The following is a 27,815-nucleotide window of genomic DNA, read 5'->3' on the forward strand; positions in this document are numbered from 1 at the left end:
TGACTGAAAATATAGTTTATTTGCAAATATGTCAAAGCTCATAATGATTCAGGAACCGTACAGGCAAAGCAAAAGTGAGAGATTTTAAAGATAATAAAATCTTCCCCTTTTTTTGTTATTACTGAAGAATGTTTTTATTTATTTCTAAAACAGTTATTGCAATAAGTTTTCCTAGTTTTATACATTCCCTCATCTTCTTTGTAACTTGTGAACTTTGGGTTGTACATGTGTTTACTGACTTACGTTGATGATAGAAATACCTGGGAGGCTACTTGTTTTACTGAAAAACTTATCCAAAAGCAAAAATTACTCCTTTTCTGGAGTTACTCCTCAACAAGTTTTCCTTACCAGCTGGATTGCCTGAATAAAACAGAGGGAAATCATCTTTGTACAGAGGATCTTCAATTCAAAGGAACTTATGAATTCATTAGCAGGATTCAGTAGAAGCTCTACATCACATTTTTCATGTGGGAAAAGAAAAAGCATTTAACAATAGAAAAGGGCTCAACCACCGTTAGTAGGGTTGCACATCATTGACAAAAATAAAGCAAAATAAGTTTATCTAAAAACAGACCCAGACAAACTGTACCCAGAATGACACACAACATGCTCAGAACAGTAACAGCTACTACAGTTGGCTTAGTATTGTCAGAGAGCTCTCAAACAAACGCAGTGTGGGCCCAAAACACAGATGTAAAGTACTTTAGGACCGCCAGTTCTATCACTAGCCTTGAGAGAAAATAACTGTTAGCTCATTACCTCTTACAGTCATTTAATACCTCTGGAAAACAAAAATCAACATATACACATAGGACAGAAAACATAATGAATCTTAAGATGTTACTCCTGTGCTATAGCATCTGCTAAGAAATTGTTCACATTGAGAAAAATATGCAGTCACGTTCATTTTAAAGGCTGGTCTATATTGTGACACAGCCTTTACATGCTAATGGCCATTAGCTGCAGCCAAACCACCAAATTCTAGTACAAGCTTATTCCTAGACTGTGATTTCCACAGTTTAAGTTCTGCTCTCTTATTATATACATCCAGAGCAAGTGACTGCAAATCTGCAAAAAGAATTTGATCCAACAGTTTTCTGATCTGAAGAGCAGCTGCCCTAGACAGTTGAAACTTCTCCACTTGAACATGGAGCTCTGCCTAGGGGTGGATGAAGAGCAAGCTGAGAGCCTATGGGTAAGGATTAAAGGGCAGGCTAACATGGGTGACAACATTGTGGGGGTTTACTACAGGCCACCTGATCAGGAAGAGGAAGTCAATGAAGCCTTCTACAGACAGCTGGAAGCAGCCTCACAATCACAGGCCCTGGTTCTCCTGGGGGACTTCAGCCACCCTGACATCTGCTGGGAGGAGAGCACAGCTAGGCACAAACAGTCAAGGAGGTTCCTGCAGAGCGCTGCGGATAACTTCTTGACGCAGGTGGTGGAGACACCAACGAGGAGAGGTGCGCTGCTAGACCCTGTACTAACAAACAGACAAGGTCTGGTTGGAGATGAGAAGGCTGGGGGCAGCCTTGGCTGCAGTGACCATGAGATGGTGGAGTTCAGGATCCTGCGAGGAGGGAGCAGGACAATAAGTAAGATCGCAACCCTGGACATCAGGAGAGCAAACTTTGGCCTCTTCAGGGACCTCCTTGGAGGAATCTCATGGGGTAGGGCCATAGAAGGAAGGGGGGTCCAGGAGAGCTGGGTAATATTCAAGTATCACTTCCTCCAGGCTCAAGAGCAGTGCATCCCTCTGAGGAAGAAGTGCAGCAAAGTGGGCAGGAGACCTGCACGGATGAGCAAGGAACTCCTGGCCAAACTCCAGCAGAAGAAGGAAGTCTAGAGAATGTGGAAAAGGGCACAGGCCACTCGGGAGGAATAGAGGGACGTTGTCAGAGCGTGCAGGGATGCGACGAGGAAGGCTAAGGCCCATTTGGAATTCAATCTGGCAAGGGATGTCAAGGACAACATGAAGGGCTTCTTCAAACACATCACTAGCAAAAGGAAGACTAGGGAAAATGTGGGCCTGCTGCTGAATGGGGCGAGTGCCCTGGTAACAAAGGATATAGAGAAGGCAGAGTTAGTGAATGCCGCCTTTGCTTCCAGTCTTTACTGTTAAGACCAGCCCTGGGGAATTCCAGACCCTGAGGACAAGGGAAAAAGTCCGGAGAATGGAAGACTCTCCCTTGGTGGAGGAGGATCAGGTTAGAGATCACTTGTCCAAACTTGACATCCACAAATCCACGGGCCCGATGGGATGCACCCACGAGTGCTGAGGGAGCTGGCGGATGTTATTGCTAGGCCACTCTCCGTCATCTTGGAAAGGTGCTGGAGAACAGGAGAGGTGCCTGAGGACTGGAAGAAAGCCAATGTCACTCCAGTCTTCAGAAAGGGTAAGAAGAGGAGCCAGGAAACTACAGGCCTGTCCGCCTCACCTCCAGCCCTGGAAAGGCGATGGAACAGCTCCTCCTGGATGCCATCTCTAAGCATGTGGAGGACAAGAAGGTGATCGGGAGTAGTCAGCATGCATTTACCAAGGGGAAATCATGCTGGACCAATCTGAGAGCCTTCTGTGATGGAGTGACTGGCTGGGTAGAGGAGGGCAGAGCAGTGGATGTTGTCTCCCTGGACTTCAGCAAGGCTTTGGACATTGTCTCCCATCACATCCTCACAGGTAAGCTCAGGAAGTGTGGGTTGGATGAGTGGACAGTGAGGTGGATTGAGAACTGGCTGGATGGCTGAGCTCAGAGGGTTGTGGTCAATGGCGCAGAGTCTAGTTGGAGGCCTGGAGCTAGCGGTGTCGCCCAGGGGTCAGTCCTGGGTGCAGTCTTGTTCAATGTATTCATCAAGGACCTGGAGGAAGGGGCAGAGTGCACCCTCAGCAAGTTTGCTGATGATACAAAACTGGGAGGGGTGGCTGACACACCAGAAGACTGTGCTGCCATGCAGAGGGAGCTGGACAGGCTGGAGAGGTGGGCGGAGAGGAACCTCCTGAAGTTCAACAAAGGCAAGTGCAGGCTCCTGCACCTGGGGAGGAAGAACCCCCAGGTGCCCCAGGACAGGCCGGGGGCTGACCTGCTGGAAAGTAGCTCTGCCGAGAAGGAGCTGGGAGTCCTAGTGGGCAGGTTAAGCTTGAGCCAGCAGTGTGCCCTTGTGGCCAGGAGGGCCAGCGGTATCCTGGGGTGCATTAGGCAGAGTGTTGCCAGCAGGTGGAGGGAGGTGATCCTGCCCCTCTGCTCAGCCCTGGGGAGGCCTCACCTGGAGCACTGTGTCCAGTGCTGGGCTCCGCAGTACAAGAGAGACATGGCACTCCTGGAGAGAGTCCAGCGGAGGGCTACCAAGATGATGAGGGGACTGGAGCGTCTCTCGTATGAAGAAAGGCTGCGAGAGCTGGGCCTGTTGAGCCTGGAGAAGAGAAGACTGAGAGGGGATCTCATCAATGTGTATAAATATTTAAAGGGAAGTTGTCAAGAGGATGGGGCCAGGCTCTTCTCCGTGGTGCCCAGTGACAGGACAAGAGGCAATGGGCACAAACTGAAACACAGGAAGTTCCATCTGAACGTGCAACATGAGTTTAAAAGAAGCTTTTTATTTTTGGTTTAAACTTGAAACTAATATTGGCACTAACAAATAGCGTTTTGAAAACTAAGTCACATCAGTTTTAAGTACTTCGGCTTGCTTAGAATTATGATAGAAGAGAGCATCAAGAACAATATTTTGCTCTGAAAAGAATCTTCAAGACTCTACAAAGCCCTCAACATTGCAAAACACTACAGAAACCTGAGAAACACTAAAAAGCTGTGACTTTGCTCAAAAACTATCCTAGTCCTGATTTCACTTTTGATTGAACCTGTTTGTAAAGAGAAACCCTCTTTACCTATTTCCAAGAAACTATTTAAAATTATTTGCCTGCAAAAGTCACAAAAGTCAACTTTCCCATCCCATGATTCTGATTTTTCTGCTATGGTTATCCAAATGTCTATTAGATTTGGATAAGGAAGAGGAGAAGACAAGGCGATAAGTCTGTTAAGTACGACATCTGTTTTCCAGCCTTCTTCAGTATGAAAATTCTTCAGATAAACATTCAAAATTGTGCATTAAAAAAAAAGTCACTAAGTATGAGAATCTCTGAGGAATAAGGAAAATAAGATGAGGGATAGAAACTGCTCTCATCCTTCTCTAAGATATAATACATTTTTTTTCTGCCTCGTTATACTCTATTAGATACTCTGGGTAAATCTGGTATTTTTCAAAGACGACAAAAATGGAGGGATTTAACACATTGTCCACACAGCTGTCATAAAACAGAAGCATATTGGCAGACTTGGGTGGGGGGCGAACATAGCTTGAATTGCCTTGAACATAATCTCCAACCAATACACGAGCCACAAACATGACGGTTGGTTTCACTGCAGGTTGACAATATTCATGGGAATAGGAAGCATCTCTAGCAAAGTAACTTCCTAGAAAATGGTAAGAAAAGATGGTATAAGGAATGAATATAAAGCAACAGTGAAAACGGGGTGTTCCTAATTTTTCAGAAGGTATTTGACCCAAATTTCAGGTTTCCTCTTATTCAGTCTACTTACTACCGTAGAATTTTTTTTTTTACAAGAGTCAAAGGGTTTCGCCACAGAATTTCTATTCAGAACTTGCTAGTTTAGGAATAACTGAAAGCAAACAAACAAAACCCAAAACACTGCAGGTATGTGTGTTATTATGAAAGGGATAGAGAAGCAAGTAAGAGGATCTTCCACAATCATATTGAGAGAATTCATGCGCTTCCCACTCACTGCCATTGAGGCTTGCAGCCATTTTTCTAGCAAGTTCAAATTAGTCCCTTGAGCCCTCAAGAGGTCTCACCTACAGCAACAGAGGCTTTTTCAAATCCCTAGATTAATTCTCTCAGAACCTTGAGAAAAGACATCGCCTTTCACAAGGCAAATTTCTGTCCTCTCCAGATGGAATGAAAATCATAATACCAATTCCTGCCCTCTATATTTAAAGAGGGTCCTTCAAAACATTGACTGCTCATCATGTACCCTTAGGGGATCCTAAAGTCTAAAACCCACAGCCACTTCCTACGTACCCTTTCCATAGGTTGTTCCATTGGTTCCACAAACTCTCCAGTCAAAGTTGTGATTGCAGATGGCTTCCAGGAAGGAGCTTTTCGTTCCGTGGAACAGGAACCTTTCATCTACTTCCTTCCCTCCATTTTCCCTCTTCATCTGCTCCTTTTTCCTAACAGAAAAAGGCAGTGGGGAAGAAAGTCGTGGGGAAAAAAAGGGTGGAGTTAAAAAAAAAAAAAAGTTCCTAAGTATATAATGTGCATGTAAGTACCAGCTGGATGAGACTTACAGTCTATTTTCTCCTCTCTCTCCTTAGGCAGACAAGCAATATGACAAACAGTTGCAAGATGAGCAATATACTGATACCACTGTCCAGCAATTCTAGATAAATTCACTGAAGACAGCTAGAATTAAGCATCAGTACTGCTACAGTACCCACCATATCAATCTTTTTTTCTCCTGCAGGGTCCTACTAATTCTGCTTTCCTGTCTCTTGTCCCTTCCCACCCCCTTGTCCCAAACTCTGTCTGCAGAGTAGAGGGGTGGTAACTGCAGAGCCTCCACACCTCAGCCATGGGGAAAGAGCAGAGGGAGGTTGTTCTTCACTCCTCTAATGATCTAAAATTGCCACACACACAGAGGCCAGTCATCCTGTGAGTAGACAGTGCTGTGCTGAGATGGGGTTTCTGCCTTTGGGTGTGCACTCCTAACAACCCTGTATTATCTTTACTGTTGTAACCGTTCACCAGTGCTGAGCTCCTGGCCCCTCAGTGAGACCACTTCAGCTGAGGATACAGAGGCAGGAGAGAAACTGACCCTTCTGTCAATGAGCTATGACCAGTACCAAAAGAGTACTTCCCACACAATGGGAAGATTCAACTAGTATGTCCTATCACTACTTCACAGCATCAAAACCTCCCACAGATTTTCAGAAGCTATTTAAGTGGGCAATAAAATTCTTCAGGAAGTGGCCGGTTACAAAGTAAGCATAGCAAGGGAGAGGGGAGAACCACTCCAAACTGAAAAAAAAGCATAAATGAAGAGTTAAGAACAATGGACTGAAATTTGTTCATTGAGAACATAATAGCAACTTTAACCTCTGTCTGGTTAGTTCAAAGGTCTTGGGCAGGGGGTGGGGAAGGGGAGGGGACAGAAAAGCACACACTGTTATATGCTTTGACACATCTAAGTTCTGCTAGATGTAAAAGTTTTGTGAAGTTATTAGACAATGACTCTGTGGGTTCAACCACTTTGCAGGTTAAAGTATTTTTTGACAAGCATTTTTCCTCTTCAATACCATTCCATACAGTGTTTGAATATTCCTATTAAGAAGCTGTGCTTTTGCGTTAAAATATATAACTCTGCTATGAAATAGCAATGGCTCATTGTTTACATCTGCTACAAAATGAACTTGAACATCATCATTTATTGCACTGGCGCCAGCTCAGATCTATTAGTAACCAGCTTGGCACATGTATTAGCAATTCAACATCACTGATACAGATGTTGAAAACCCAAAAGGAGCTCTGGAACTCAGAGATCATTGATTTAAAGCATGAGGATTATATCAGGAAATAATGGCTTCAGTAAACAAGGTACCTAAATCTGTGAAGGAGCCTTAAAAGATCTGGCTGGAAAAAAGAGGGCCCAAGCACCTTGTCCCCCTTCTTTTTTAAAAATAAGTATTTCATATACTATAATGCATACATATTTGTAATAGAGTGCACGTGCAGCAGGCAGTTACTGTTCAGTCACAGGGGCAATACACTATTCCATTTCATTGTGTACATCCTCATTCAGTCCTGTGTTATTCATGTCTTTCTGTTTTCTGTTTTACCCCTGCTACACCTTCTAAGGAGTCATGCAAAAGGCAGCCTCCCCACTGCATAGCGAATATGGCATTTTCTGGAAGGTGTTAGGCTAATAGAACTTAGCCACTTAATTTCACTTCTGAAACTGCCCCTAAGAAGTAAACACAGGTCAGGTTTAAAGCAGAGATGGTAACCTCTTTCCCTTCCCAGAAGTAGGCATAGGAGATCAGGCCTTCGAGACTCCTTTCCCTTAGGGATGACAGAACAAATACGAACCACTGAAACACTTTCCAGAGGGATGGATTCTGAATCCTCCTTATTCTATGGACAGTATAGTTTTTCATAGTCTTCTTAAACAGCTTCTGTATTTCATTGTATTCAGGGGATGTATTAATGATCTCCACTGCCTATAAAATATAAACCAGAGCAAAAGAATACATGAAGCTTCAGTTAGCTCATAATACACAAAAGCCTAATTAAAGCAGATTTATTTACAGAAGAACTCCAAAACTAGACTTAATGGGGGTTATTTTAGTGCTTTAGATTGTTGTGCATTGTTAGGACAGACACTTAATACATAAATCAGCATGTCACTCCTGCTCCGCAAGGACACCTCATCTCTTTTCTGGAAGGACCCTGATGGTACAGAAGGGGTCAGTTAAATGCTTATCACGTCCAAGTAAGAGATAATGCCTATAATGATTTAAATCTCAGTGCGAAACTAATCTCAAGAAAACCTGACTGATTAAGAACAAAAGATGTTAGATAACATTTTCATTTGTACCCAGTCATTTCCGGGAGCTTTGGCTATTAAAAATGAAACACATAAAATACATACAACCACCCAGCATCATTTTTCAAAGTTTAACTTTTCAAAGTTAAAACATGAAAAGTCACACAAATATAGATTTAAGAAACTAAATACCTGCTTAGTTAAACAAGCCTACTCCCTTGCTAAAGGAAACAGTCTACATTTGTCAACACTTTTCCTGTTTGCAATTCACCAACAAATTTACATTTTCTCCAAAGAAAAGTTAATGCAAAACATAATTAAAATATGAGTTGTGCTCTCTTGCCTCCTTATGTCATGCATAAATTTGCCAATTTTATCTCCAAAGTAATCTATGTCTTTAATCTTCTAGAATAACCACTTATCTTCTGTAAACTAGATTGAAAATGCAGAACGCTGGCAGACAGATGTCATTTAGCAACACATTTCAGTTTATTGCTGCCTAAGCCAAGTAGGATTGAAGATGACTTAAAGTGAAAAGCCCAACATCCCATGCATCAAAGATGTATTTTAGGAAGGAAAACTGTGGTCATCCTATTAACATGAAACCTACACCTTAACCCATCTGTCACAAACTCCACTCCTCCAAACTCAAAATGAGTTTATAGAGGATAAAATAGGACTTCACCTCACAGCTGCATATAAACGAAAAAGTTTTTTTCCAGACACCGTGTCCAGTTTGTGCATTAAATACTTGAATGAAGAAGAGGCCTATCGTAGGAAAGTCTTATAAGGATATAAAGAATTATAAGAATAAAGTCAGCTGCACAAGGAAGAATTACTTCTTTGGATTTATTAGAAAGCTTTTACAAAGTTGAATGATATTTCCCATGTAGTATTGTATTTCCTATACAAGAATATTTTGCAAAGCCATTTTGCAATACATCAATCAATTTGTATGAGTGAGGATTCATTACTTGCATGCTCTGTCATACCACAGATCAATTTCTTCACCATCACCTATCAAATGAAAATTATATCAATATATTTCAGTACTACATGTCTTAATTACACATAAGAATTTCTTATTTAGACTACAAAAATATGCTTTTGCTATCTTGCATCTTCTACTGAGGAACTGTCACCTTTCTGGGTAAAAAAGAGGGTCAGCCACATGGTACAAGGCCTGATCCTGCAAGACCGGTACTTTAATTATCTTCTAGTATGATGGTTCCCAAGCAACAAAGCCAGTTCTCTTGCACCAAACTTTGTGGGTTCATTCTTATTTCCTCAGAGACGCATCCCCTGCTAATAAAAGGGAATGCCACATTGTTACTTCAGCTTGATACTTCGTAATAACATAAGGCAACCTCTTTAGCACTTTTCCCCTTTAGTCTTAACAAGGAAAATCCTAGAGATAATAAGCATTGCTAACCCACTATCAAGGAGGGGAGTTTCTAAAGCAGACAAAGAAATACTGCTCCACCAGTCATTTTATATTAGGGCATGACTGCACAGGACACTACGAAGTGATAGCAAACTTTGATCTCTGGTTAATATAGGTCTTGGAAGCAGAACAGCCCATATTAGTTGAGTTGACCCAAGTAGGGCTAATGTTTATGAAGTACAAAGCTAGACTCTTTCTGATACCTCAACTCCCATTCTTGTTACAGCACGGCAATCTTTGGCATGCACGTCAGGATTCAGCAAAATAGCAGTCACACAAGGAGCAATCTGCTGACATAAAAGCATACTGCCTTTGTTGCACACGTTTCTCAGTTCTTCATTAAAGATAGGATTTAGTACACAGCATGAAGTTCCAAGACTAAAGGCGTATCAACTACTAATTCCACTTGGTCTGTTAAACAAAGACAGAAGGGATTCACAGCAGTTTTCCAATTGGTGCTACCAATGTCTAACATGTACTTCACATACTCTACGCTATAAAATTGTTTATGATTCTAAATGGTTTAGAGATTAACACACTGCATCACATAAAATAAGCAATGTTACCAAAGCAGAGCTGCTCTTTTTAAACAAGGAAGAGTTTCTCCCTATTTCATAGATGTTCCTTTTTAAATTGATCACTTCCTGCGCAGCAAAGTTTGCCAGGATTATTTGCCAGTGTTTGAAGAGAAGGGAATTCATCAAGTTGTAATGGTCAGATGTTATGATGGTCACCACATGCATCCAGAATCGCAGCCAGTCCCAATACCGCCTACTGCAAAAAAATATGCTTAGGGTCCCAGAGACAACACTTAATCTAGCCTAGGCTTTGTTTTTTAGTTCTAAAAGGTACTACTGGTGTTGTCACTTTTTAGATACAGAATTAACTTCTCCTTTCACATCAAAGGCTCTCAGCTTCCAAATGAAGAAATGGTTCTCTTAGGTGCCAAGTCAGCAAGCAAACTGGGCTCTGAGAAACAAGATGATCCTTCTATTTCACATATCCCAAGTACAAGAGATACCATGGATCGTACATCAAATTACAATTGTATTTAAGCCTCTCACTCACCACAGTGACTTCAGAGATACCGAAACAAATGGACTCAACTAAAATTTAGACTGAAATTTACAGAGAAAATAAGGGAAGGAGGAAGTGCACGCAACTCAGAGGTCTAAAATAAACAGAAGTACTTGACTTCCTAGCATTCCTTTGAAAATTTTCAGCTTAAATTGGAATTATGCTGCTGATACGCCAAGAGGAAGAAGTGCCAGTTAGCTCTCTCCTTTGTTATGATGACACAGCTCAAAAGATTAGGGTCCAAAGGGCCCAAATCTTAAAAAAGGTGTAGGTGCCAGATTCCCACACAAACTCCTATTAATTAAATCAGCAGGTGCTAGGTACCTAACACAATCGGGAAAAAATACTTTTTTGGCTAACTGTGAAAAACAGATTTTAGCTACTTGGAGGGAGCTAATCTACAGAGCAAATGACCTACAGAGCACATTAACCTACTGATTTTTCAGCAGAACAGTACTTAGATGAATTTGCTGAACACACACACACAGTGCTAGATACTGGTATTCCACTGAGTAAGGCATAATCCAGTAGAAGAGAGTAGATAGGGTAAAACAAAACATTCAGTACAAAGCAGAACAGAAGTCAGCTTACAGAAGCTAAGAAGTGATATTTCTGGTTCTCACACTACTTCCAATGTAACTATATTAAGAGATCACTGCAAATATTTTTAGATACTATTGGCAATAGTTTTTTCTCTCTTCCATTCCTTGAGGCTATGGTCTGTGCTCAGATCTATGATGTGTGTGACAGCACAGAGTGTCTTCTCTACAGCATGTAGAGATTCCCTTTTCTAATAAGGGTCCAAACCTTATTCATCAGCAACCATCACACTATTATTATTGGATGGCTTTATAATGGTCTATGTCAGCCCAGCTTCTAGTGAAGAAATACACACTTCATAGAATCCACTTGCTTAACTGGTCCACCTGTCTTAGTCAAGCCATTACTACATTTTTAACTGTGCTGAATTTTTCTGTGTTGAATTTGTGTTTTTGCATGCAGATAGATACTTAAAGATGCAGATGAAATGGACAAGAGTTTGGCAGCTTTTCAGAAGCTCTTAGGGAATCATCTAGATCACCCAAGAAACCATTCTTGTGCCTTTTTATCAGCTATCAGGTGTGACTGCTTCACTTAAATAGTGTCCCCCTTTGTATCACGCCTCTTCATCAGAATTACAAGGCGGGGAAAAAAAGATACCTTATATCCCAACTCAGGTAGTGCAGATTGGTCCCAGTAGGCAGGACAGGTTTGATTTGGAATAGAAGAATCCCTTTGTCTGTTTGCAAACAGAAGAAAAATGAGAAGATATTACTAATTCTAGTCCTACTCTAAGCTTTCAAATCGGCAGCATCCCCTTTGGTCAGTTCCTACACCTCCCCCTCAAAATACTGACACTCTCCCTCCCCACCCCCAACCCTCCATATCCCACAAAGAAACTGGGAAACAGACTTATTCTGTGACCTGGGCTTTGCATGCTGTCATTCAGTTGTCAGTCCTCTTCCATTTGATTCTTTAAGAAACAATTGTCCCTCACCAAACCCTGCAGATAGGGGTACATGGAGTAACATCTTTCCCAGAAACCAGGTGATGCACCAAGCAGGCAGTTCACGGTATACCTTCTGTTCAATCAAGTGAATAGGTTTTCTTCCAGCAACAGTTGCATTCTTTGCACAATTACTGCATTACTGCCAACAGTGACAGCCATTTTGCCTTATAGTCATTTGTGACAGCCATTTGCCTATACTTCTGAAAAATGACAACAATTTAGAAGCATCATTACCCTTTCTTTATCTTGTCCACATCTTCAGAAGACACAAACTTTGGTCGTCTGCAGACCTGTCTTCGAGTTCTAAAACGAGTATTTGTCTGGATCATTTCTTGAGGAGAGGAGGGAAAGAAAAAGAAAAAGTCATGAATGAGGTGGAGTTATTCATTAAAGACAGCAGGTATTCCTTAATGAAAAATGGCATTTTTTTGTCGATCCTGTCTGCTGAAGAACAATTATATAAAGCCTGTGCAAGCTTCCTGCCCTTCCCTATAAATCCCTTTTTAAACCTGTGCCTATCTTGTTTGCTCCCTTACACATTAATGTTCTTTAAAAGTTACTCCAATTTTACCATTCATAGGGTTACCTGACTTTACTTAAAGAAGTTTATCATGACTTTGTGCAGTATCACTTGATTTCTGCTCCTGTATGAGCTTGGATAGAGTAAAGGAGTAAGGGGAATGACAGTTTTGTAAGGAATTTCCTCTGGGCCATCACTACCTCACTTCTCCTTCCAGGGAGTGAATCTGGTAAAGTCAGTGAAAGAAGGTGACTGGGATAGCTTGCAAGTTAGTCTTTGTCAAGGACTGCATAGCAGTAACCAAGAACGATACCTTTAAAATTGAGCTCGTAACAATGCAAGTCAGTCTGGAAAGGTATAGTAGCATCTGGATCTGCTAGATATAAATTCTCTAAAATATCAGAGGGTAGTGAGTTCATGTTGCCCCCTTCTCCCTATAGGATAAAAAAAGAGAGAGAGAGAGAGAGAGAGAGAAAGAGAGAGAGAAAAGAATAATGACTAAACATGGTCAGGACTAAACATTGGATAACTGTTTTTATCAATACAATGATAACTCAAAAGCAAATTCCAAAGGTGAATTCCAAGTGAAAATGATACAGTGCACACAAGCATAAGCAGATAAATAAAATGTCGGATTCCTGGACATAGCTAACTTAAGGCCAAAAGACATAAAAGAGGAGAAAAAAAGGAAAGGAAAAAAGTATGAAGGCAAAAGACATGCAGACATGAGTGAGAACAGTAAGAATCTGCTATTCAGATGTGGTTAAGATTGTAGCATCCAGGGGAAAGACAGACCTCAAGGTTAGACACACACATTAGACACATGAAGACTCATGTAGGAGTTGTGTAAGGACACAAAGTGAGCTGTTTTGGTGCAGCCTCATAGGAGGGAGGACAATGAGACTCTTGGATTTTAGGACCTCTTCTGCTGGCTAAGTGCCATAAGAGGCAGATCCAGAGGAAGAAAGACAAGATGAGGCAGGATACAGCAGAAAGAGCAGAGGGGGATAGAGAGAGAAAAGACTGGTAAGGACAGATCAACAACAGCCTCGCATTTCAACCATATCAATAAATGCCTAGGGAATCAACATTGTTGCACATAGCAGAGAATTTCTGTTCTCCTTTCCTGGCTGTCTTTATTAGGAATAACCACACATGCAAACGTCCTGCAACAGAAACCAAGGGGCAACACTGGGGTTTTCCCTTTGTTTTTTCCCCCCCTCTTTCATTTGGGTAGAGGGAAAGAAGAGAGGAAGAGAAGGATGAAGAGGAATCCACCCAGAACTACTGTGGCCTAAAGTGTGATTACCATCTACTCACAACATACAGACAAATATATAATTAGTAATGATGTACACACATGTATCCGATTTAGATTTCTATAGCAGGGGTAGTTCACTAGAGTACAAAACAATGTAAAATATGAGAGTATGCTGATGGAGATGCTTTCCATTTAAGCTGCCATTGGAAATCAAGGCCCACCACTGCCAGAACTAGTGCACTCACCTTCTTCCCCTGCCTACTTTTCCCTTCCTCTGGATCATCCTTGTGTTCTGCCAGCACAAGAATTTGTGTGGCTACACTGTGAACTGGATAGGGGGAACTGATCTGCCTGGGAAGGAGAGATTCTTTCTTTATTTCTTTTCCCGCATTGTTCAGACAGATTACTCCCCCATTAAGGAGGATCTGGCCACCCAAGACAAAGATAACACTTGATCTGAGAGAGCAATCCCCTCTTCCCCCCATCTACTCATCTCCCAGGGAGCAGGACAATGCTTAGTTAAGAGAGAGGCAAGACTACTTTCTGAATAAATTAGAAAGCAATGTATCTCAAGGACAGGTGTACATGTTAAATCTGTGTAGAAGCCATGGACAACTCCAAAAGGGAGTCTGACTAGAGAAGCCAGCACGTAGTCTGATGAAGGGATGGAATTTTGCTTTCCTGCATTCCCCAACATGATCTTTGTCAGTAAAGCAATTGTAACAAGTCATCCAGTTACAAGTAGGGACAACTGCTGGTATTTAACCTCAGTATAAAGATCAGGCATGTTCCTGCCCTTCCACATTGCCATCATTTAATCACATCTGTTATGAACATCTGTAGCTTCACTACCTTGTTTGACACTGTGGAATACAAGCACAAGTATTTACTTAATAAACCTTGCTTGGCTAAAGGGGTGTGAGGGAACTAGGTGTCACACGTTGCTTCAGGAGCAATTCAAAGCACAGGATGAGGTAGCCATGTACAGGATGTGGACTCACTTGTCCTCCATATTCAATCCACTGGTCTTGATCATCTTTCCAATACCAAATCCACTGTGTGGTCAATACAAATGTGGGTTTTGTCACAGATGATGGTGTAGAAAGGCGTCGAAGTGAAGAACTACCACAAGTCATTGTCTGGAAATTAATGTTCCTATCAGCTATGCTGTAAGGACAAATTCAGAGGTTTAGGGAATTTAATAGTGCACATTTTATTCTTTAATACCTGGTTGAGGCTGGAGCAATGCTCTTTAATATAATGTGACTGCCTGAAGTTATTTAGGCCTAAAATAAGAACACTTTTCCACAGCATGCATGTCAGCTCTGAAAATTGCTTCCAGTCTTCAGAATTGTGGCGAGAGACTGAATGCCATCTCCATCTCTAGCCAGACCTTCCAGACAGTCTGAGGCTGCACGCATAATGTGGCAAAAGGCTTTTTTTGCAATAAATAAATGCACACAGCAGTGTGGTTACAGTTTTTCTCAGTAGAAAAAACAAAGTTGGTAAGTACTTGACTTGAATTTGCCAGCAAACACCTGCAGCTTATTAACTTTGTTCTTTTTCTGTGGTTACAGGATGCATCCACAGCTGTGAGTTTCATAGACAGCATTCATGGCTTGAGCTGCATGGGCTTTTACTTCTGGGAAGCTTGAAAGCTCAGACAGGAAGACCTTGAAAGCAGCCTCCTCTTGGGAATTTTGCTTGTGATTTGCACCATCCAGCAGCCTACTCAAGCAGCAAACCAAAATCATTTGCTGCCTGGAGAGGCAAGGGCCGAAATGACTATGCCATTATGTCAACTGTTGTCCAGAGGCCCAAAATAATTATTACAAACAAATTATTATTCATTATCTAAAATATTGCCCATAAATTCTCAGCATGTAATTCCACCCACATTTTACTACCCTATGTATAGTTTTAAGTGCAAAGTATTGACATGTTTCTCTACAAACGACAAAAATTGGGTGATATTTCCATTTCATTACTTCTTTTACTTTTCTGTTTTTAAAGAACAGCTCTCATTTTGTACATCCTCCCAGCTTCTGAACACCTCAATAATCAGAGATTATGAAAGCTAGGCATCTTTGAGAAGAAATCCATTCTTCAGGGGGTCAACCACACCACAGCACTTGAAGCAAGCAGTCCTGCCATCATTATTATACCTGTTGTTTTTTGGGTCACAATAGGCTTTTTCAATTTCCTCCATCATGGAAAGGTCATTCCAAGTGATCCCATTGTATACCTGCCATCGATATGGCAAATGGTAATGAATCTGTCTGCAACTATCTGCAATGAGATCAAATATAGTCAAGAGCTCTGCAATCGTAACACAAACTGAGAGCAAGATGAGACACAAAAAAAGGAGCAAGCACATTTTATGCTCTTCTTTGGCCTCATCTCCTGAACTTTGCTGGGAACAATAAAGATTCTCTAGACTGAAACTAGAGATATATTGGAATAAATGGGGTATGTTTCTGCAGTCGCTCCTAGGAAAGCAATATAAGCTCTCATATTGCCAAGTATATTTCAAAGAAACAACGACCTTCTCTTCACCGAGACACCGGCTTGGCAGCTGGGAGAGCAATGCCACAGAAAGGAAGTTGATGTCTGTGTGTCACTCCACCACATCTCTCATTCCCATGGAGCCCAGTTATTGACCACTGCCAGACATGAGATGGACTAGATCCATCATTAGCTTAGATGGTACAGCTACTGTGTATTCTTAAGATATTATTCCACCTCAGATTACTTTTAAAAGCATATAATGGGAACTGAATATGGCTAGTATCTGACGTATCTTGGACAGGAATGAAAGATGATATATTGTTATCGATCATCACTAGTGACAGCGTAAGATCAGTTCTTAAATTGATCTAATATTCACAGGAAGTGTAACAGTTAACACTTGAAGGGTTCTTGCCACAGAAACGTGCACAAGGCCTGTCTCCTCAGCGTAACTGAAACTGGCCATAAATGGGTCATCTACAGAGAGTTTATATGTATCCACTTGACTTTCCTCTAATTATCTTTGCAATTCTGACACTGTTCATTACTGACTTGGAATCAAAGTGAATCAATGAGACAGCACAATTGCCAGTGCCAGTGCTCCAAATTCCACCACTAGTCTGAGCCATCAAAAAGGCTGTGCCTCTGCAGACACTGCTCTCCAAAGACAACATTACTTTTGATAAGGCTTACCGTTATGTTTGCAGTACTTCCAGACATAAAACAAGCATATCTCATCACACTTGTCTACTTTGTTGTCCTTTGAATCTTTGACAGAGGAATCATCTTTTTTACCTACAAGAAGGAACATATCAGTGCTTATTTCCCCTGCCAAAAACAATTCCAAGAGAAAGACGCTGCACTTGGCATTTCAACCAAAAAAAGGCATTAATTGCAGCAGCCAAGATAAGAGCTTTCAGGACATGACTGTCCCTGCATAGCCCTAATTCTTGCGGTGGGCCTTCTGCCTTGGGAGGACAGGAGATTTAATGGTTCCTGTTCACACACTGGAACATATGTCAGGATAACCTCTGAACTTGACAATGGTACAGACAAATGCATTCTTTGGAGAGAGAAGGTTAGGAAAAATACCACATACAGAGGTACAATTCTGTCTCCCACCCACAGAAGAAAGCATTGCATCCAGAACAGTTCAGAGATCAATCCTAGACTACTCCTCAGACTGGATCACGTATGCCATGCTGCCCAATGCTTGAGCGGAAATCTCAGTGCTTCTCTGCAGGCTGACTAGTACTATGGCTTCCAGCATATCCTAGTGTAAGCACGTAAGCTGCTCTGACAACTACGGGGAGCTGTATGGCTGCACAACACCAAGTTCCACTGAGCACCACTGCTCTGAAGATTGGAGGGTCAGAAACAATCCATACCTTTATCGCTATCTCCCGCTCCTGTTGGCTGCTGGTGTTGGTTCTGACCAGGTGCATTGCTACTGGAACCTGCATGAGAAGACTGAATGAACAGCATTGCCAGATTAGATCCTCAGCTAGCTGGTGCCATACTGATTTGTGTGTTGAGGATCAAGTCCATCACACTTGTATCATTTACTGCTGATATAACAGATTAGTAGTTACAGTTGTAAATCCCAGCTAGTCACAATTATCAGTGGTTACTCAATAGTGATTTTGCATGTAATAGCTTATGCAACAGTAATACAGCTCTCCCTCCTACACTACTCCAATTTTCCCTCCAATTTATCTCGGTTTGTGCTTTAGCACTAAAAGCGCAGAAAGGATGATGGGTTTAGCTGTGAGGTGAGGAAAGAATGGCTTCTACCTCTGTCAAACTCAGAATCCTATTTAAACACATTAAGTATTTCTTAAAACTTACTTTTTGCCTTCTTCAGTTCCTTGCTGAATTCCACGTGCTTGTGATCACATATAGTCTGGAATTTCGAAGCTGTCTTTAAATCAATCCCACCAGCTTCCAATACATGCAACTCATGGGTATTCAGGAGGTTGTGGGACCTCTTGCATGGAAGAAATCTACATCCCCCTCGGAGAAAATGTCGACAAACATGAAGCTTGTTGCAGTTGTTTTGCTGGGCACAGGTGCCTTTCCCTTGGTTGTAAAATTGACATACCTAGAAGCAGGAAGGAAAGATGCAATATGAATTGAAAAAGAGTGTTAGAATCAGTAATTTTTAAAATTCATTCTATATGCATACAATTTCAACAGTAGAAAAACTGTGACTAAATGGCGTACGTTCATTGTAATTTCTGTAACTGGGCAGATTTCTTGTGGGGAAGAGTAGGCATTTTCAGCTGACTCACACATTTTTGAAGCTGCACAGAGTTGTTTCAAAGAAAAAGAACAGAGCTGATCCAGCAAGCATTCATTTCTGGCACTTCTGAGCCAGATAGCTTTTCTCATAATAACCAATTTACAGTTATTCTATATATAAAATAAAGACAAAGAAGAACAAGCCCACCCTTGAAAACATTTATCGTGTGTCACATGAGGTGTTATTTTGTGGAGAGGAAACTGCAGAGGTCCCTATTTGTAAACTCTGCACTGAAGACCGGAACTTCTCAAAATGATATGAAGTATATTGTAGGTTAGAGTACACATGGAAATGCATTGCACTTTTTTATTCCTCTGCTCACCAAACAAGAGATATGCAATGAATTGGACCCAGAGTAGAAACCACACATCAAAAACCCCTTTGTATTCCCCACTGAGCACGACAGCAACACTTCCGCTCCAGCAACACAGAGGAGCAGCCTATTGGAACAAAGCTGCTTTGAGGAAGACACACAGCTTTCTTGCAGGCAGCCCCAACATCATATAGGAACTGCTACAGACCCCACCTCCAACCCCCCTTCCAAGCAAGAGAGATAGTTTCTATGCTGTGTTGCAACTGAATATCTATATAGATGTATATATCAATTAGGGAATTAGACATCAGTGTGACGGCAGTGTTTAAAAGACTGGTAATTCAGACCAGTTTCAAATTTCAAAAAAATCTTTACTGGATTGATATTCATTAACAAAAACATTGTCAAAGGTTAGTTCTTAATCACTATCAGTCAGTATCAATACAGGTACAAAATAAATAGTGTTATGTACAGGGCTCTTGCACGTGACTAAGAGCATCCTGTACGCTCAGCTACAGTGCAAAACTAAAACTGATTTGGGGAAATTAGTTCAAATGATGCCTACACATTTGTGATCTGTGAGGTCAAGGGTAACAAGCACAAAGGCAAAGGTCAAAATTCCTAATGAGACACACACAGAGACCATGATATTCATAAATTCAGATTCTTACTGACAGAAATAAAATACAGGAACATGAAAGTACAAGCATGCATATTTTGTGATAGCGTTCCTTAAAAATAGTTACTGGTAAAACAAGATTTCTACTACAAACAAAGAATTATATCTTTGAGCCCATCCTTTGTTAATTTAGCCACTCTCAATTTTATCAAATAGGGGCTCTATCCCCAGGAACCCCTCTGACAAAGGGGTCCCCCAGCATTTGGTAGATTACCCAATTACCATTTAGAGGAAAGAAAATTACAGCAAGGATGACTGATGAAAGATGGAAGTCTCTGAGAGTATCAGGAAAACAGAAGTAGTGTGGGACAGAGACCTTCACTTTCTCTTTTGCATAAAGTAAGGAGAATTATACCTGTCCTTAAATTTTGTGGCGGGTGGATTCAAGGCCCCTGGTGTTGGGGTTGGGCTGGCTTGCTTTCCTTCCTTTCTTTTCTTCTACTTCTCTCACCTCCTTGCTATATCCAGACCCCATATTTATATGAAAAACTTGCATTGGTTCTAACTGAGTCTTTTTAGATTTATATGTGTTAACAAAAGGGTCTCGGCTTAAGAGCTCTGTTTAGGGCAGTATTGGCAGAGAATAAAAGATTGCTGTCACTCCTAGCCTGAGTCAGGGGAGTAGCAAAGGGCTTTTTCTCCTGGAAACAAAATGGAGCCTCCAGAGAACCATTATCTTAGAGATCCTAACCAGAGCAGAATCACGGAGAGCTAACAGAAGCTCTCCCCTAGCTCTTTCTGAGTACTGGGAGGTGTCCACAGAAGGAGACTGTATCATCATGCCTGGAAGGAGAATTGCATTATCATGTGTTTCCATCCCGTAGCTGTTAACAGTCCCCGAGCTGGCACCAAGCGTGTCCAATTGATTCAGAAGCATTTGAGATGGGCTGCTGATCAAGCCCATTTACTCCTCTTTATTGCTAACAGCTCCTGTCTGACTCATCCTTAGGCACAGCAGAGTAAACCTTACCCTATAACACTTGAAGATTTAGATCTGACCCTCTGCTTCAGCTACTATGGCTGTGGGTCAGTGGATTGCCTGGGTGCAAGCTGGGAGCTTGCACTGTCTTACAACAGTCCTTAACAAACTTATCCTATACTGGCTGTGAGCACACAAAACCACATAACTGATGCCATTTAATGATCACTAACTGCTACAAGTCCTTGATGGTTCTTAGCTGTTGAGGGAAGCAGGAACTGAAGTGGCCTGTCTTCTTTCTTCCTTATCTTTCCTCTCTCACTGTGGATGCCTCTACCCCCTCCCTAAAAGGAAAGGGAGTGATCTCATCTTGACATCATATTTTTGGGATCAGGGCTTCTGGTTTTGCTTATTCTGGTGGATTGATCTGGTTCCACCAGACACCCTTCCTGCCTGCTCTGCAGGATTATTTCAGTTTTACCAGATACTTTATTTCACTTGTACCAGATACCTTGCAGTTTTTACTGCTTCTACATGCTTTCCTGCACCATGTTTTTGCAACTGTATCAAAACCCTCCATTTGTGCTTATGGCTATTATGTATACATTTAAGACTAGCTGATTACTGAATGCTTTTAGTAGTGTTACAATGTTACAAAATGCTTACACTTTGTTGCTGGTTATGCTATTTTAGTCTTCTTACATGTGGGTTGGAGGCAAGCAAGTACTAATTGATCTACCTCAATGTGTGTCTACTCCAGGGGTGCAACAGGCTTTGCCTACAGCTGCTTTCCCCAATGCAAGCACACAATAGGCTGTGCAGAATGACGGGGGGGGGGGGGGGGGGGGGAAGAAAACCCTTTACATTCATTCTGAAAACGAAACCACAGGCTGATGAGCATCTGGTACCTGTCTTGCAACGTTGCTTAATTGCTGCAAGGCCTAACAAAGTTAAAGTTGCATAGGATTTCTCCCTGCCAATGCAGTCTCGTGCATTGATGGTAGATAAATGCATCATTTATCTACTCCATGATTTCAGGTAAGTCCCCTTATTTCTTTCTCCTCCATTTTCCCACCTTTCTTCAAGCAGAATGTGGAAAGGCTCATCTTCTACAAAGCCCTCTAAGATCAATTGATCATGAGCAAATGCAAGTGCTAAGCCACGATAAACACTCTTTTAGGAGATGTTCTGCAACTTCAGCCACTGAAGAACTCAAACCTCACACCAATGCCAAGGGCTGGTCTTCCTCAGCAGAAATATTGCTGTTTTGGGGATCCTGATACCACTCAAAGTATAACTTTCATCTGAAATGCATGTGCCGCATCTGAACACCTACCTAAAAATAAAAGTTAAAACTTTACAAATGCAGTTTGCTTTCCCACTGCTCCAAGTGGAGAACACTGTTCAAGTTAGAGTTGAAGAGACAAACAGTTGGTCCACTCGAGACAGGTGATGAAGCACCAGCTAAGAGCTGGAATATAAACTTATTCAGTAGCTCCTTGATTTGAAGGTGTAATATAGGTCTGTGGGTATTTATAGAAAAAAAACTTAGATCAGTGCCTTCTTAACAGGTACTCCTCCAACCCAGTCTCTCTCCCTTATCTTCAATGTCCTCTCCTTCCTTCTGGGTACTTCCCTCTCCAGGAACACTGCCAACCAAAACCAGAAGCAGAGAGCAGTTGGCCATGCAGCCTAAAGCTGGTTTAAGAACTAGCAAGAAATGCCTAAGATCCTTATTTCAGATATCATTTTTGGGAGCTAGAGCACATCAACTGCTTTTTTGCTGGCATGTCTTCCTGCTCAAGAGAGCAAAAAAGAAAAGCAGCTGAACTACAGAAGCAGCTAAAAGCTGGAGAGAGCACTGAAAATACAACCATTTTGTATGGAACATCCATTACACAAAATATCACCTAGGGTTTCTGGAGATACCAGCCACGTAAATTACAAAGTGAGACTCCCAGGGACTGAAAGACACCCAGTGAGGTTGAGGCTATTTTTGTAGAGCATCTAGGGGAAAATTTGTAAGACACTTATGTTAGTATGCAGGACTGAGTTTTTACCTGGGAACTTCAGAATAAACTACTGAACCGCAACAAAGTGCTGCCTCAGTTAAACTTGTCATCCATCATCAGCTGCACCAGGAAAGCAGGCTGCCCCTTGCATTTGCCAGGAAACAGAAAAAGGAGGGCCAGACAGTAGGTAGGGAAAGTGTTAAAAAAACCTGATTTCTGTCCCTGCACACCAGCCTAGTTCACAAAAGACAAAAGTTCCCTTTGCCTGAGGCGTCCATACATGCCACACATCAGCGCACACACATCCAGCCAGCATTTCTAAGCAAGAAACAGCTAAATTGACTTCAACCCCTCCCTGCCCCCAGTTCCTGAACCTGAGTTCATGAGTGGCCTGCATCTGAAGTGTTTTTCACTGTTTTTACTATTTTACTCCATAATAGTTTAATTGCTCTATTAGAGGCAACTAACAATGGCTTCCAGCAGTGAGAGCTGAACAGACCTATAGATAAGACACTTAACAGTTATACCAATAAACAATGATTGCTGCTACCTGCTCTTTACTGGAAATAATTAAGAAACAGTTAAGTTTTAGCTGTAGCTGAGCTGGAGAAAGACATTACTAATCCTTTTTTATTCACCATCTCCATACTCCTTTAATCTGCCAGCACAACTTAAACACTACAAAAATTGATTTTAAAAAGCTACAGAACGCTACAAAAATTGATTTACTCTGTCTAAATCCTGCACTGTGACAGAAAGGAGTAACACAATATATCCAACAGTTATCCAACAGTATGAGGAGCTTATAACCTCTAAAAGACAATGGTAACAAGCAGCACTGTGGTAATCTCTTAACCAGGACCAGCTGTAGGTGGAACAGGATGCAGAAAGAGCCCTACCTTGAAGGTAGCATTGCCATTATGCACCGGCACAGAACCTGAAACTAGATGGTTTAGCCAAATTTAACAACATCAGTACTTGCACACAAACAAAAAAAAAAAAGGTTGCTTTGTAGGAAATTAATGTGAGAAATTAACTGAAACTCAGTGCAAGAATTTGGAAGGAGATAATTTTACACAAAATTTACTACAGTCACTTGGTCATTTTCTCATAGATTTCACTCACTCTCTCACACTCCCAAACACCAAAATGTGCAGGCCTATGTAGTCTGGCCAAGGAAAGGGACGCTGGCTTTCTAGTCTTCATCATCTCCTGGGTAAGAACCAACATTACTGCTAAGAAACAACAAACTGGTTTTGGACAGGTCTTTTATACCCTCTAACCCAGTAAAATTATTGTGATTTTTCACCTCAGTCTTGCTTACATCACCCTCTGTAAACCCTTGGTGAAGTTGCTAACATTTTTGTTGTTCTTTTCTTGTATTGTATAACATTATTGTCTGTCTTCCAGTCAGGATAACAGATACACAAAACATGCTGTAACTTCCTGCTTATTGTCAACTTCCTGCTGTCAGAGGGAAGGTCTTTTGCTGACTAGTCATATGTGATGTGGCATTATCAGAGGGTGGGCCTCCTGGCCTTGATGTAAACAGCACACTGCTCGGTGTTTTCCAGTTTTACTGCTGTCATGCTTTTAGTTAGCAATATACGCCATTTTTATAACCCTTGCTCTATATTGGTTCTTCTAGTGCTTTCATGTACAGCTGTTCCTATTCACACGTCATTCAGACTAATCTTAACATATCTGTTACAAATCTTAACAGCTTGACATTTAGATCAGATCTCCACCTTCTTTCTTGTCCTTTCCCATTCTTAACTAACAAAAATTTCCTTTAAGAAATCAGTACAACTCACATCAGGGAGGAGGAAAGGGTCATTTTGGAGAAGCAGGACTCGCAGCTCGTACTCATTGAGACCAGACAGCTCATGGTTCTTTAAGACTTTTTTGTTCCCAGCAGTGTTGATGTCATGGCAGTACTTACAAGCCCTGCAAGAAAATAGACACAAGTTTCAAATGCTTACTTCTCTAGTCAGGTTGATTTACAGAAGCACCTTACACAATGCATAGCTTGGAAAAAGACATACAGAGAAAGGCGGCTTGACAAAAGTCTCTGTGAATGGTTAGATGGCCTCTGTTACCAAATCAGCTAGACAATGGAGTATACAGCATAATAACTCTGTGAAATATGATAGCATTATTTTCCCCATTTTAAACATGGACATGGACAGATCATTTGAGAAGAAAGCTAGCAGCACAGACTTGAAGCCGAGTTTGTCTACTCTGCATGTCTTCCTCTCCGATGTAAGGCAAGTCACACAACACTTCCTGAACAGTTGGAAGAAAAGCTAATTTAAGAGGATATACATCAGTGATGGTGGCAGTTGCAACAACCCCTTAATTTTGTGAACATAAATGGTTGTTGTCCTAGGGATGGACCACAGAGAAACAACAGTCTGAGAGTCCAAAACGAAAACATAATGAAGCTGAACACAATGCAATTTGTTATTCCTGCTGACTGGGAATAATGCTTCTCTAGGTTTCACTCTTCAAAAGAACGATCTGTTACAGTCCTAAGACTAGCTATACTAAACCAATTAAAAAAAAAGGCACCTGTCACTGCTAGGACTCCAGTGTCTCTTCTGCTCGTCTTCTTATGCTTTAGTTGAAACTAGAAACTCTTCTGAAACTTCTGATAATGTTTTTACCTCATGCTGTGTCTGATTCAATGCTTCTGTGCAGACTTTTATGCAGACATTGATTTCTCCTCCCACTATCAGTTGGGCACTTTGCTTTGTAAGTAAATAAATAAAAATGCAAAGTCTAAAGGGAGAAACTTGCCATCTTTGGTCCTGAGAAGTGATCTTCTAGTGATCTTAGACACTGGATTAACAGCTACAAAGGTAGCAGAACTGGGGTATTGAAGGGTGTTGAGGATTAGAGCCATCAACCATGCTCCTGCAGAGTTAATTTCGGATTCCAACAACAGTCACATTGACCACTAAACCACTTGAGTACCTATCTCTAAGTCAAAGGCTGACAGAGCTCACAAGTAGACTGGCAGCAGATCAGGTTAGTTTAATAATATATTGAAAAAAAAAAACCCTGAAAAGTTTCTAGCCAGGCATAAGTTAAAACTAGTTTGACTTGACCCAAAATTGCACCAATTTCATTAAAGGGGAAGATCTACTTGCAATGTTTTTCTTTCCAGAGATTCTAAAACCAAAAATGATGCAAGATCTGGAAGCAAGGTTAGATTATATTTTATAAGTTTAAAAAGATCCCCTATCTTCATCTGCATGGTACCTGATCCATCCAGCACTATTTCTGTCCCCATGTTTTGACTATCCCCCCATAAATATGCCCTCAAAGGCATATTCTTCCTTTTATTAGTTATTAACATGCACAAAGTGGATTTTAAATGCCTAGCAATATTGAGAAGATAGAATGCTTTATCTTTTCAGCATTATGAAGCAAATCACTCAGTAGCACATTTTCATTCACACAAATTAAAGTGTGAGGGCCTCCTTGCATTTAAAGGCATGTTTAACAGTTGATCATATGTAAGGTTTTTGTTTTACCGAGTCAGTAAAGTACAGCCAGAAAGAATAATAAAGTTTTAGCATCCTCATGCTTTGCTAGTACCACTGCGAGCTATGCGTGGCCTTTCCCTTCCATCCCCTGCAGATCTGGGCGCACAGTGAACTATTATTTTGGGATCCGGTGTGGCATCAGCGCGTTACAAACACTGCCGCAGGGCAAGATGCAGGCTTTTGGAGTTTAAACCAAAAATCCTCTTCCAGAAAGTAAGTCCAGCAAACGGAGAAGCGGGAGACGAAGTACCATCTCTGACAGATACGGCTGTAAGCGGAGCAGTGACTTGGAGCGAAATTAAGTGGTGGCAAGTTTCGGGATTAAAAGCAGACGGTGCGCAAAGCGCTTTTTTCTCTCTCTCTTTTCCCCTTAACGTTTTCATCCCGATTCGGGTGGACTCGCCGGACGGCGCCTCTCAGGGCGGCGGCGGCGGCGGCAGCCGGCGGGGCAGGGGGCTCCGCTCCCCTGGCGGCCGTTGGCGGCGCGCGCACGGCGGCCCCGCCAACCGCCAGCCAACCGCCAACCAACCGCCGCGAGCCCACCCCGCCCCGCCCGCCCGCCGGCCGGCCGGCGCTCACCTGGCCCCCAGGTTGCACTTGCCCATGAGGTAGAGCTTGCAGAGGTGCAGGCGCTCGCAGCCCCCGCACTCCTTGCGGACGCAGAGCCGCACGGCCGACAGGGCCAGCACCTTCGCGTCGCTGGCGGCGGCGGGGGTGGTGGTGTCGGTGTCGTCCCCTCGCAGCACCAGGAAGCGCTCGGGCCCCGCCGCCGCCAGCGTCTGCTCCAGCTGCTGCGCCGAGAGGCCGACGTGCTGCTGGAGCTCCGCCAGCCCCAGCCACCCGCCCTGGGCGCACAGGGTCTTCGTGAGGAAGCTGCACACCGCCGGGTCGCTCATGGTCTCCGCGCTCGCCTCAGCCCGGCGGCGCCGGACGGCACTAGACGGGAGGGGAAAGGGGGCAGGTCTCGGCAGGCCCGGCCCGGCCGCGCCGCGGCAGGAATCGAAACTGAAGGCGGGGGCGGCCCCGGCGGAGCAGCGGCCGGGGCGCTCCGGGGGTGGGCGCTGCTCGCCTCCCTCCTCATAAAAGCGGGTACCTCAGCTCCCGGAGAGAGCTGGGGAAGGACAGGGGGGGGGGAAAAAAAAAAAAAAGCCACCCCGCGCCCCGAACACTCTTCCCTCCAGCCCGGTAGGAGACAAACCGCGCCGGGGCTGGCCAGAGCCGCGGGGGTGAAGCGCGGGGGGAGCGCCTATAATGTAGGAGAAAAACATACCCAAATAATACCAGTGTTTATGTAATTGCTTTTTGCAATTACTTTTCATTCTTCCAGGTTGTCAGCTGCTAATCAATACTGTTTTTCACAGTTGTGTCCTGACGAGAGGGTGTGAAGCCAGTAAGTAAATAATTCCTGCTAATGTTGAGGTAGATCCTGGGAGGGATTGTGAAACTGAGAGATGCATAGCAAATATGTGAAACAAAGATATGAGAGGGAGGAGGCTGAGTGCTAAGTTCATTAGAGATGAATTCTGAGTATTCAAACTTTAGGCAATGCAGGCTTCATAAGCATCAACAACCAGTATCCCTCTGTATTGGGAACTTAACCCTGAAAGTACAGTGAATGCCAGCTTGTGTTGCTTGGTACTAGTGCCTAATCTGAAAGGCATGCAAATCTAAATAGTCAGCAACACAGTCAACACCACAATCAACAATTGCTGTTCAGCTCACAGAAGAGAAATACCTCAAAGAACTGGACTGATGTGCCTAGTACTGTGACGTGTCTAGTACTGTGACAGTGAGCCCCCCACCCTACCTGACCTTTCACTCGAAACCCTGCTTGGGCGGTAGCTCTCAGTAAGACCTGACCTTCACCCTCTGCCTCCACTCAGGCCATAACCACCAGCAGCGGTTGTGATGGCTGCGTCTGGCTCAAATTGGAATCTGGGGAGACAGATAACAGCACAATAGCCAAGGACTAGTTGAACATGCCCTCACCAAGGTACGGCTGGTATGCAAAACTGACTATGAGTTAATCATCTTACCCCATAAATAGGGGACAGCCTGGAGCCT

At 42.6% G+C, this 27,815-nt stretch overlaps 1 protein-coding gene across 5 annotated transcripts; it reads right to left on the reverse strand.

Annotated features, from left to right (window-relative positions):
• Positions 1 to 27,815, reverse strand: LOC104146667 (protein mono-ADP-ribosyltransferase PARP12-like). 5 transcript variants are annotated; one of them, XM_068952866.1, is made up of 13 exons: positions 26,331 to 27,815; positions 24,015 to 24,147; positions 17,824 to 18,076; positions 17,364 to 17,432; positions 16,669 to 16,770; positions 15,633 to 15,756; positions 14,469 to 14,634; positions 12,520 to 12,640; positions 11,921 to 12,017; positions 11,338 to 11,416; positions 7,160 to 7,290; positions 5,093 to 5,244; positions 1 to 4,466 (listed from the first exon to the last, which is right to left on the reverse strand). In XM_068952866.1, exons 1-13 carry the CDS (start codon positions 26,645 to 26,647, stop codon positions 4,183 to 4,185), a joined length of 2,028 nt encoding a protein of 675 aa, XP_068808967.1. In that variant the 5' UTR covers positions 26,648 to 27,815; the 3' UTR covers positions 1 to 4,182. The 5 variants fall into 5 exon arrangements, with proteins under 5 accessions (XP_068808967.1, XP_068808986.1, XP_068808977.1 ...); XM_068952885.1 differs by lacking the exons at positions 1 to 4,466; positions 5,093 to 5,244; positions 7,160 to 7,290 and adding exons at positions 8,452 to 8,921; positions 9,264 to 9,347; XM_068952876.1 differs by lacking the exons at positions 1 to 4,466; positions 5,093 to 5,244; positions 7,160 to 7,290 and adding exons at positions 8,452 to 8,921; positions 9,264 to 9,350.

The sequence above is a fragment of the Struthio camelus genome, chromosome 1 (assembly GCF_040807025.1).
Source record: "Struthio camelus isolate bStrCam1 chromosome 1, bStrCam1.hap1, whole genome shotgun sequence".
Classification (NCBI taxonomy): Eukaryota; Metazoa; Chordata; class Aves; order Struthioniformes; family Struthionidae; genus Struthio; species Struthio camelus.

Coding starts and splice junctions, on each gene's coding strand:
- LOC104146667 (XM_068952866.1), bottom strand. CDS start 26,647: ATGAGCGACCCGGCGGTGTGCAGCTTCCTCACGAAGACCCTGTGCGCC. Junction 24,148..26,330: donor AAGTGCAACCTGGGGGCCAG/GTGAGCGCCGGC, acceptor ATTTTCTTGCAG/GGCTTGTAAGTACTGCCATG. Junction 14,635..15,632: donor TGTGACCCAAAAAACAACAG/GTATAATAATGA, acceptor TTGTCCTTACAG/CATAGCTGATAGGAACATTA.